Source organism: Panthera onca, chromosome X, assembly GCF_046562875.1.
Source record: "Panthera onca isolate mPanOnc1 chromosome X, mPanOnc1 haplotype 2, whole genome shotgun sequence".
NCBI lineage: Eukaryota > Metazoa > Chordata > Mammalia > Carnivora > Felidae > Panthera > Panthera onca.
The window spans coordinates 109246742-109258983 of record NC_138357.1 but is presented as its reverse complement, the minus strand read 5'-3'; the positions used below and the strand labels follow the sequence as shown (position 1 = coordinate 109258983).

The 12242-nt window shown below is 45.7% G+C and overlaps 1 protein-coding gene across 12 annotated transcripts in view; it reads right to left on the bottom strand.

Annotated features, from left to right (window-relative positions):
• The window catches only part of PCYT1B (phosphate cytidylyltransferase 1B, choline), a 126286-nt gene that overhangs the window by 41697 nt on the left and 72347 nt on the right, over nucleotides 1–12242 (bottom strand). For all 12 annotated transcript variants that reach the window (XR_014136806.1, XM_081793422.1, XM_081793428.1 and 9 more), the window contains 2 exons: nucleotides 6921–7072; nucleotides 4157–4235 (listed from right to left, as the gene is read on the bottom strand). Coding sequence is in view for 11 of the 12 variants with exons in the window: in XM_081793422.1 (XP_081649548.1) it covers nucleotides 4157–4235; nucleotides 6921–7072 (231 nt within the window). In the remaining variant the exon portion in view is untranslated. The remainder of the gene's footprint in view (nucleotides 1–4156; nucleotides 4236–6920; nucleotides 7073–12242) is intronic.

Here is a 12242-nt window from a genome sequence, read left to right as displayed (position 1 = left end):
CCAGTTCCCTACCCCATGCCAGGCCAACACATAGGGCCCAGGAACAGACATCACCCCAGGAGAAAAAGGCCAAAAGCTGACTCTACACAGTCCCAGTGCAGACCTAGCACAGTGTCGAGTACTGTAAATGTCCAGGGTGTCATTCCCTGTCATCTGGGGAAATGGGAGCTCCTGAGTAGGTTCAGCTGCAGAAATGACTCCTGTCCTACTACCTGGTTGATCCTTCCCCCACAAGAGACCCCCACAAGAGACCCCCACAAGAGTGTTCATGGCACTTCCCTGACTCGGAATGGCACCTGGCTCCATGTGACATATAGAATTAAATCTACACTACCCCATCCTGCCAATCGCCATCTCTGCTCTCACCTCTACACACCCTATACTGCATGAACATTTGATTTTCTCCAAATGCGCTATGCTTCATAAGCTCCCACCTTCGGACCTGCATCCCTGGCCTACAGCACACACCCCTCCACAGGCTTCTAATATTTTGAGGTAATTATTTTGTCTCTGCCATCTCCCACGGATGAGAACTAGGTCTTATTCGTATTTGCATACCATTTCCCCTCCAACAATTCCTGGCTTGTGGACGCACTCAGGGAATTCATGGTTTCACCAATGAGAGTCCAAATGATCCAAAGATGGAACGGGCTGCCTTGGGAGGTAGGAGCTCCCCCATCACGGGAGATGGAGAAGTCCCAGTTCTATCAGGAAGTGGCAGTGATGCCAAGGATGGGCTAGGAGACTGGGTTTGTAACCCTTTGGAGCCCATCCTACCTCAAGAGTCCGAAGGTCCATATGTACCAGGAAAAGGCTTTAGTGGCAGTGGGCTGAAAGTAAGGGACGGTGGGGCCAACGTGGGTGGAGTGCCAGTGGTTCCCAGGAAGAGGGGAAGAAGGCTGTGGTGGGGACAGCTCAAGTATAATGGGTATATCACACTTCTTGAAATCTCCCAATAAAGCAAATGCTAACTCACAAGAGCAGGGGGCCGGACGTGCCAGATAATGGTTTCACATATGTAGGAAGGTATGCTTGGACATACTTACAGTGCCCAGAGAGGAGAGGTACGATAGAAAGCCAAACAGCAGACAACAAACCAAGCCATTCATAATCTACTTCCACACCTAACTCTAGTTAAAATACCAATTCCAACCTATCCTTTCCTCAAACTCTTCCTTGCTCCAAGTTTCTCAGGCAGCGGTAGCCTTATGGGAGATTAATGGAAGGCAGTCAGGTGAAGGCAGGTGGACAGAGAACCTACGTAATTCAGGCACTAGCCTGCCTGCTTCCACCGGGGACGTCTCCATTTTTAAGGTCAGAAAAACCATGTGACCCTATAAGAGGGTACAAGGAATTACCTTTGCCCCATCTGTCTTTTACAATAATCCAAATAGATAGAATCTGGGGAGACTGGGTATTTAAAAAGTCCTAGCAATGACTACTTTAATTCTGAGGTGACTACCGGAAACCCTGTGACACCGACTGAAAACGTCAGCTCAGGAAAACACTAAGTGTTGGGTGGTGAGTGCATAGCAGAGACTATTTTTCCATTACACATCTGCCCCCAAAAGCACCTATTATTTGTGATTTATATTCTCTTGCCTTTTATAAGACAGAGCAAGAAAAATGCAAATCCACAGGTATAATTTTAAAGATACTTCATTCAGATCATAGTCATTTTTGCAACAAGTCACATGGCAAACCCTTCCATCTTTCTCTGAGATTTTGTTGGGCTGTGAGCCTTTGGTGGTTCAGAGTAATTTAGTGCATATAGTCGGCATCTCCCTTCGATAAAGGGGTGAGGGACTCAGTGGCCATGATACCAATGGAAAGCAAACAAATTAGATGCAAAGGCTGATAAAATTCAGCCCCAAATCACCCCTAAATCTAAGTAATTTGAAAAACTCCACAAGATAGAGTACGTGCCCAAATTATCTAGGTAAATGGCCCTACGCCCTGTGTAGTGGGAAGAGCTCTTGCCAACAGGAGACGTCCATCTTAGCTAACTCCCCATCATACTCCATTAAAAACACCCTCTTGCTGGAGTGCCCGGCTGGCTCAGTCAGAGGAGCGTGCGACTCCTGATCTTGGGGTCGTGGGTTCAAGCCCCATGCCGGGTGTAGAGATTACTTAAATAAATAAAACTTTTTTGAGAAAGCACCCTGTTGCTTAGCCAGTATTGAAAGAGCACTACAAATGTACCAGGGACTATGGGGGGATGTGAAGATGGATGAGACACAGCACAGACCATGGCACCTCATTCTATGTAGGGATACCCACACGCACCTGGAGGGAGGGAGGGAGGGAGGGAGGGGGAGAGAGGAAGAGTGGGAGGGAGAGAGGGAGGTAAGGGGAGAGACAGAGAGAGGGAGGGGGGAGGAGGAGGGGGGACAGAGAGAGAGACAGAGAGAGAGAGAGAGAAACTATCAGGATGCCACCAGAAAGGAGCTGAAAAGAAGGTCCATTTGCAAAGAGTGTCCAAGGAAGGTAGCGGGAGGGTACTACTGCTGAATCATGCCCCAAGGAGACAGGGCATGTCAAGCGCTAGGTCCTCAATGGGGCACGGAGTAGGCATAGGCGCTCAGAGCGAGGGCATGCCAAGGCCAGAGAAGAGCTGGAGCCAAGGCACTAAGTAGGGGTGCGTCTGGGCACGAGGACGGGCTCTGTGTGCCTGGAGTGTAGGGTCTGAGCGAGGCGGTGCAGAGCCCAGGCTGGCAAGATGCAGAGGCTGGGCAGGGCCAAGAGACAGAAACCCAGTAACAAAATCCGGGAGCAGTCAGAGATACTGAAGGAAATTAGAAGGTCCCACAAGTGTCCCAGAAGAAGGGGACAAGAGCACCCATGCGAGGAGAGGAGTCAGCAGGGTTGTTATGTCCAGAGGACAGAGTCGAGGCCACTGGATTTGGTGGTCCAAAGGTCATGACCAAAGTGAGGAAGGATGGAATGTTAGTGAGAGCGCAGGCATCTGGGAATGACCGGGAGAGCACCTGCAGGTTGCCAGGAAGGGACTACCGACCCAGGATGTGACTGGAGATGGTGGGAGAGGGAGGGCAGAAGAAGGATTTGATTTGTTTTATTTGTTCTTGTTTGATTTATTTGTTTGAAGTTCTTACAGCCTTTCAAAGATTGTAAGCTGAGACGAAACTACTAGAGAGTGAAAACCCTGCATGGCAAAGAGAGGAAGAATGAATGAAACAGGCTCCACGGAAGGGAGAAGGTTGGTGCAGATAAAGACGTCAGCCTGGGACACAAAACATACCCCTTTTCCTCAGGATGCAGGAGAGGAGGTGAAGAGGCGAGGAGTTGCAGGTAAATCAGGGCAGGAAGCGGGTAAATGTTATCAAGGAACATCGACAATCCCGCTGAGGCTAGAAACCACAGACCTGTTATGATGCCCCAACAGTGATTTCCCTCAAGTCCTTAGCACCAAAGGAAAAGGAACACAGAAGGTGACGAAGGAATGAACCCCAGGGAGTCTGCAACGGACGGAAACCAGCCTCTCTCCAGCCCCCTAATAACTCCCTGGGGCAGACTAGAGTCTCTGAGTTTAAAAGAAACGCTTAGTGACAACTGGGACAACTTCCAAAGTGCAGGCACTGTGTCTGCCCTCCATGACACTGCTTAACAGTTTGGAGAAGGAAATACTTTACCTGATTTCTCAAATATTTACGCATTCTTTTTTTCTCCTCTGCCTGTGGTACCTGAGGATATTACTGTGATGTGATAGGATGACATAAGGCAGGACTGACTTTGGAGACAAGGAGTCCAAATTGTTAATTACCCCGTTATCTGTCTTCTTCTGGAAGGAATGCTCTTGTAAGTATAAAATCATTTCATTGTGGAGACTTAAATGTGAATGAGGAAAATGCCCTCTAAACAATAGGGTCCTATGGTTTCAGTCTGACGAACCCTAAAACTGAGCCTCAAACTAGAAGTTGAGTACTTCGGTGCTCAAGTTAATTCTTGTATAAATACCTAAATGATGTCTGTCCTCCGACTGAGCCTTAGCTCATGTCAGCAGAAGCTTGTAGAGGCTACTTGGCAGACATCTGAAATTCCAGTGCCTCCCATGTATGTGCTGCAAGCCCAGGACAGAGGTCTCTGTTTAAACCTCAAGGTCATAATGCAGTGGACAGGTGTGCATAGGGGAACTCACCGGCTTCTTTGATATGCTTGTAAACATCGTCAGAGCCGGCAGAAGAGTAGGGAATGTCATCATGGGCCACAAAGTCAATCTGTTGGAGACAGAGAAGAGTGACGTCACCACTAGGATGGATGTGCATGTCTGTGATTTGCACATGCCTTTTTTTTTTTTTAACTTTTATTTATTTTTGAGAGACAGAGCGTGAGCGGAGGAAGGGCAGAGAGAGAGGGAGAGACAGAATCCAAAGCAGGCTCCAGGCTCCGAGCTGTCAGCCCAGAGCCCGACGCGGGGCTCGAACTCACAGACTGCGAGATCATGACCTGAGCTGAAGTTGGACGCTTAACTGACTGAGCCACCCAGGTGCCTCTGCACATGTCTTTTTGAGATCAAGCATTCGTAATAAAGCTAATGAAATAAGCAGTTTATAATGTGGATTTGAATCCTCGACTGAAAGGTACTGACTGCCAAATGTCTCCTTTTCCAGGAAACAAAGTGAACGAGGTCGGTTTGTCTCCTCTACTGGTCCCTCTTTCTCTCTCCTCTGACAGGAGGTTTTGTTGCCCTTCTGTCCATCTGCCTTTAAGCTTTCTCCTTAGAGAATCCATTCGTTGTTCAGATTTTCCTCACCCCTGCTATGATGAGGGACCCAAAAAACCTCCATTTCCTGTCTCATGGATAGCAATAGGCCTTCACGCTTGAGTCGTGTTTTACGTGGGGAAAATGAATTCACACCTCTTTTCTTATTTGATCTTCCTGACCACCTTGTTAGGCAGGTGGGGCACATGCTACTATTTCCGTTGGGACATAAGGCTGCTGCTGGTAGAAGACTTGTCAGATCTGCCTGAAGTCACCCTTTTCTATTTCACTGCCCTCTGCTGTCACTTTAAAATCAAGCTATTTGAAATTTAATTCCGCCCGAAAGCTAGTGTCCCCTTGCAGTGGCACCTCCATTTTCCCAGTTTACCTAGGCCCCAAACACCTCAGAGTCGGCCTTCTTCCCCTACATCCTTCGGTCTCCGTGACACATAGGTCACAAGACCCACGGGGGTGCGTGCGCATGTCTGTGTGCACATGCGAACGTACATGCACGCGTGTGCACCCATCACGTCCTCCCCGCAGCTACTACACCCAATCCGGGGCCCTGTCACCTGGGTTACTGATACCAACCTACACCTGACCATCCTCACCGCAGGCTCTCTCCCTTCCAAGCCATCCCTCCGTGACACGCTGGGGGTGGGGCACTTCCTTGGGAAACAGTTTTCTTTGGGTCATTCTGTCTCCTGCTCATCTTCACTGGCTCCCTGTTTCCTGCTCCACCCGGTGAAAACCTGTTGCCTGGCTGTCCAAGCCCTTTGCAACCAGGCTTCACTCCACCTCGAGGCGCAGTTTAGAACAGCAGTCTGATCTGCCTGTGCCGCCGCTTCCTAGCTAGGTAACTCTTAGGTTGGCTGTAAGGATGAAACCACGATTTCCCAACCTTGGTATCTGCCACGTTTTGAGGTGGACAGTTTTTTGAGGGGCGTCCCATAGGAAGCTTAGTAGCACCCGTGGCCTTTACCTGCTAGAGGCCGGTACCCGCCCCCCAGCGGTGACAGCCAAAAATGCCTCCAGACACCGCCAGACGTCCCTTGAGGGCAAACTTAAGTCCATTTGAGAATCACTGGATTAAATGAAGTAATTACGTACAAGTGCTAAAAATCACCTGGGACACTCATATTTAGTTCCTCTTCCTCTCCAACGACAACAAAGTCTCAGGGTAGCCATGAGACTGAATGCGACTCACGTGGGAGCAAAGCCCTCAGCACGGTGCCTGGCACATGCTAAATAAGAGGTGGCAGCCCTCGCGCCCATCACTGGTACCCCCGGCACGCCTGGCACAAGTGGAATGTACAATAGATGCTTCATAAAAACGCGTTAGTGATTGCTGGAAGTAAATCATATTGTAGTTTCTCCTTTTTCTTTTTATTCTTGCTGAGAAATTGTCTCCTCTGCTATTATCCATGCACATTTATCAGTGTTCTCTCTTCTCTTCTACATCGTGAATTTAAAAATAGAAAAGAAAACTCTTAGAACAGCTTAATCTTGTTTTTTTTGTGTGCTGCTTATAAAAGGAAAGAATAGGGCCTAATGTGGAGCTGGTGGGGAGATTCAAAGCACATAATTTGATGCAGATCAAAAGAATCTCTCATGTTTTCAACTAATAAAAACCTTGTAGCAGTAGGAGTCTCAGGGTCACAAAATCACACATATAAAGTTCCTTCCTTAAAGGCTGACCCCTGCTCTTCTGGATACAGTGTGTGTTCATTTGTTCCATGAAAAATGATGCCTGCGAATCTATAAGCATCAGTAGCGATGATGGTGGTGATGACGACAGTAACATTTTTGGAGCTCGGGCTAGGGGCCAGCCAGCGTTCAAAGGGTCTTACTTAGATGATCTCATTAGATTCTCAAAAGAGTCCCATGAGGGAAGTATGAACACTGCCCCCAGTTTACAGTTTAGGTAAGTTAGTTCAGCATCTTGCTCAAGGTCCCGCAGTTTGGAAGGGATAGAGGTCACACTTGAACATGGGTGGTCTAGCTCTAGCGCCCACAGTGAGGATGGAAGAGGACATCAGTCCCCAGGCTTGGGCAGAAGACAGGTGCTATGTCAAGTGACACCACATGATAGTTCCTGAAGCTACCTCTTCTAGCAAGTGGAAGCTTCTGGGCTTTCTGCATGTAAGGTGCAGAGCCAGATTCCAATTCTGCTACTTAGAGAACACGGAAGAGGAAGCACCTTGTGTTTTTCCAGAAACTCTGGAGTGAGGGTCCATGGAGCATCTCTAATGACTTCGTCCACATAGCGACAGTGTCTGAGGGCTTCATATCTCTCTGCTTCGTTCATCACAGTGAAACCTTTGAATTTGTGGGTGAGGTCATCACTGCAAACTGAAACAGACAAATGTGTTAAAGGCTGCCACCTGGCCCAGGCCCTGCTGACAGCCATCCCGGTACACACAGGGCTTATTCAGCAAAACAAAAGGATCTCAGCCTTACTTGGTACATGACATAATCAAACTCAGTTTGTTGTTGTTGTTTTTTTTTTGTTTTTTTGTTTTTTTGTTTTTTACAGGAACAAAGCATCAGGAAAGCGAAGCAAGCTGAAATCTACCAGCAACTGAGCTTTCCATTTGAGAGCTGATTTTGACTGCATTCTCTGCTGCAACTTTTATTAAAATCATTCTCCACGCTACCTAATGTGATTCTTGTATCTTTTATTTCCTTAGTCCCACCGCGAAAATTACTATTCGGGGGAAAAAAATGACCAAATGAACTGACAGAGAGCAACCAAGAGGCCTGAATTCTAGAAGGTTTGAACAATCATTTCCAATTCTTTTACTAGATCATTGTACTTAATAACCCAAGTGCGATTCCTTACCATGCACTTGTGCCCGTACATGCGCGTGCGCACGTGCGCGCATGCACACACACACACACACACACACACACACACACACTTCTGTTCTCTGGACTGAGGTCCAGTCACTACACATCAGGCCACATACTCAAGAATAGGAAGTCATAAAACAGAAGATCTGAGCTAGAGGAATTCATCCTTCTAACATTTCTTATCTTTCCTAGATCTCTGGTTCCTGAATCTCCACATGGGGGTTAAGATCATCCACTGTCAGCCTTAGAAAGGATTTTTTGAGGATTTACATAAAAGTGCATTGAAATAAACTGAACAAGAAATATTACTCATGACCTTATCCATTATATTGGGCGGGGGGGGGGGCGTTGGTGAGGAAAGGCAACTTTCCTGAGTTTTCCTCCATGTCAGGAAGAAATGTCACTGTGGGTACAGTCCCTGTTCACCAATATCCCAGTGAAAGTCCTACAGCCATTCTATCCTGACTGCTCCTCAAGAGATTTTCTGTACACACAAAAAATTTATAAGATTTAAGTACGCAATACATGTTTTAAAAACAAAAATACAATTATTTCCTGGGAATCAAAGAACGACCTACATCCCAAACCCAATCTAGCCACAGAGTAAAGGCAGCCGTTGGCCACAGCCAGCATCCTGGGAAGACTTCTTATTGTAGCCCTCATGTGCTTGACCTCCAAACCATCCTCAAACCTGCTGCATCTGCATCCCGAGTGTGCCCAGAAGCCACATTCGTCTTACCACCTCCGGCACATTCACCTCCCCTCCTCTGGACTACTGCAGTGGCCTCCTAGCCAGGCTCTGGTTCCAGCCTTGCCCACCCACAGCAGCTGTCCTCATCCACCGGAATGACCTTGAAACCTGCCCGACGGTCATTCTTGGGCTCAGAACCCTTCTCATCTCCCTCACAGTGAAAGGGAAACTCTTCCAGGGGCCCACAGGCCACCACGAGTTCTACACCTCAGCCCATTCCTTGCCTCCGTGCTGTTCCTGAAGCCACCAAGAATGCTCCTGCTCAGGTCAGGACCTTGCACTTTGTATCAAACCTGAAACAGTAGTGCTCCAAATATCCACAGAGCTCACTCCCTCCCTGGCCTCAAGGCTTCCCAGCCATCCAACAGAAATTGCCGTTTGGCAGTCGCCATCTTTTCCCCGCTTCACTTCTTGCCATGGCACTCCTCATCATGGAACTCTCTTATTTTATTGTTGATGTTCTTCTACTAATATATATGCTCCCCGAAGAAAGGGACTTTTCTTTGTTTCATTTTCTGATGGCCCATAGTGGGCTTTTAACAAGTATTTATTGAATGAATTAATAGTGCCTGAAATATACAGATGCTCAATTAATGTTTATTATAATTTAAAATAACAGATATTTATCTGTAGGCACATTTCAACAACAACATATATATATATATATATATATATATATATATATATATATATATATATATATATAAAATTAAGAGACTGGTGTATCTCTAGATACACGTGTATACCTATACATCCTTCCTGAGATGTATACACATATATAGAATACAATATGGAAAACATTGTATTGGTTTATGTGACCCAAACACCATCAACCATGTGGTGGGCTCAAAAACTTTGATGAACATCAGAGTTGCCTAAGGAACGTGCTAAATATAAAGATGCTTGGGTCCCACTCGCTGAGATTTTGATTCAGTGGGTGCTATGGTCTGAATGTCTCCCCACAAATTCATTTGTTAAAATCTTAACTTCCAAAGGTGATGATATTTAGGAGGTAGGCCTTTGGTGCTTAAGTCTTGAGGTTGGAACCCGCACGAATGGGATTAGTGCCCTTATAAAGGAGACTACAGAGTGCTCCCTTAGAATGTTCGACCATGTGAGCAAACAGCAAGAAGGCAAGACCTATGAATCAGGAAGAGGGCCCTCACTAGAGGGACACCATGTTAGCACCTTGATCTTGGAGTTCCCAGCTTCCAGAACTGTGAGAAGTAAACTTGTGTTGTTTTTAAGCTAGCTAGTCTGGGGTGTCTTGTTTAGGAGACCAAATGAACTAAGATACTGAGTCTAGAGTAGGGCCTAGGCAGCTCTATTTTTGACAAGCTTCAGGGATAATTCTGATGTATGCAACATTCAAAAGCCCCTGAAGCATGTTATGAACATCTTGAGTAAAGAACCCAGCCTGTTTTTGAATCACCCATCACTCCAGTTTGGGGGGGTGGGTGGTGGGTGGCAGATAGTACGGCCATGATGACTATGTTATACTGATTCATTGAATGCACTGATTTATGACTATAAATAGCAATTATGTATGGGCCAAGATACCCAATTTAAATATTGATCTAAGACTTCTTAAATATTCAGTTAGGACTTTATTAAAACACTACCTCAACAATCATACTGAGCAGAAATGGATTTCAGATCCATCAATTTTCTATTTTAAACAACACAAAACTAGGCTGGGTCATATCCTCCCCGCGTTTTGAACCTGCACCTGAGCAATATGTTATAACTTCTAGATGACTGAAATAACGGCCTCCTGACAAAACACGAAGAAAACAAACAGGATGTTTATGTCAGTCCGGGGTCCTATTTTCATATCCCAGGAGTGACCTCAAGAAGCAGCTGAACATGCTGACCAGTTATTGTCTAAACATTAATTACGCCCAAAGCAGCACTGTTGTTCCTGAATCTTGGCAAATGCACACTGACAACCAGATGGAGACCTCTGAGCAGTGATGCTCCATGGATGAATTCACTGAGTTACGTGGGAGCTCGTACTGTAGCTAACCTATACTGGCAGCTCACTATGTTCAAAATGAAATATTACCAGTACTCTGTAGGAGAGAAAATTTAACATAAGGAATCAATCAACTTTGGAACCAAACAGACTTGGGTTCTAATTCCAGCTCTGCTCCTTGCTACAAGGAAAATCACTCAGTCTCTTAAGATTCCATCAACTGTCTTTAAAACATGGCAACGTTTTGAAAATTGAATATGATGATGTGAGGAGTAATGCTCAAAAACATTTGCCATTTTTTTAAGAGTAGTATGAAACCATTACTGTGGATATTCATTTGTGTTTGGGGCTATCTTCCTGTTCCCACTCCAAGCAGGTGTCCAGCCTCTTGGAAGAAACTCTCCCATGGAAGCTGTGAAGTTAAAGTTGCTGGTACAAACGCCTGCCTTCCTGGCTGCTGTTTTCTCCAAGCCAGAACTCCTTAGAGGAATTCTGTAAGGAAACAGACAAAGAGAAGATTCCTCCAAATGAGGAAGAGGCCAAAAGTCTGAGGATCCCACGAGCAGCAGGGGCTGGTGGCAGAGCCTCACGAGGGATGACGACATGGAGCCCCAGGCACTGGGATTCCACACACTGCAGGCTCAACAGTGCTGGGCTCGAGACTGGAAAGCCCTCTCTTGTTTCTGTAAACATTTTAACATCTCGTTGGACTCCGCAGAGGTGAAGAGGGCCCAGCAAGGACTGAGAGACTATTTCCCACCAGTCAGGCAAAGTGGAGTCTTAGCAGAATATTTCATTTCAATTCAAGTACAAGACAGCATAAACCCAAGTCCATGGAGTTTTTATGTCTACTATAGTAGGAATAGTGTCACCATTATTATTTTTTTATTCCCCTCCAATGAGGTAGAAGTAGGCATTGGGTGACCCATATCCTTAAAAACTGTTTTAGGGAAAAAAATCTAATATAAATTTTAACTTCTTGACTTGTTTTTAAATGACACTAACTTTTTATTATTTGTTTATTCAAATTCTAGTTCACACTATAATATTAGTTTCAGTGTACATTAGAGTGATTCAACAGTTCCATACAACACCCAGTGCTCATCAAGACAAGTGCCCTCCTTAATCCTCATCACCTATTTCACGCATCCCCCCACCCACCTCCCCTTTGGTAACCATCAGTTTGTTCTCTATAGTTAAGAATCTGTTTCTTGGTTCTCTCTCCCTCCCCTGACCCCCATGTTCATCTGTTTTGTTTCTCAAATTCCACATATGAGTGAAATCATATGGTATTTCTCTTCTCTGACTTATTTCACTTAGCGTAATACTGTCTAGCTCGATCCATGTTGTTGCAAACGGTAAGATTTCATTCTTTTTTATGGCCGAGTAATATCCCGTTGTTTGTATATACCACATCTTTATCCATTCATCAGTTGATGGACACTTGGGCCCTTTCCTTAATTTGGCTATTGTAGATAATGCTGCTATAAACATCAGGGTGCATGTATCTCTGTGAATTAGGATTTTTGTAATCTTTGAGAACAAAACTAGTAGTGCGATTGTTGGAGCATAGGATAGTTCTATTTTTACTTTCTGAGGAAACTTCATACTGTTTTCCAGAGTGGCTGCACCAATCTGCATTCCTACCAACAGTAGGAGAGGGTTCCCCTTTCTCTACCTCCCTGCCAACACCTGTTGTTTATTGTTAAATGATGTTACTTTCTTTTCATGTTTATTTTTGAGAGACAGAGAGAATGTACGAGCAGGGGAGTGGTGGGGACAGAGGATCTGAAGTAGGCTCTGCACTGACAGCAGAGAATCCAACGCAGGGCTCGAACTCATGAACCATGAGATCATGACCTGAGCCAAACCCAAGAGTTGGGCGTTTAACTGACTGAGCCGCCCAGGCACCCCATGTTAGCAGTTACATTGAAAAGAAAAAA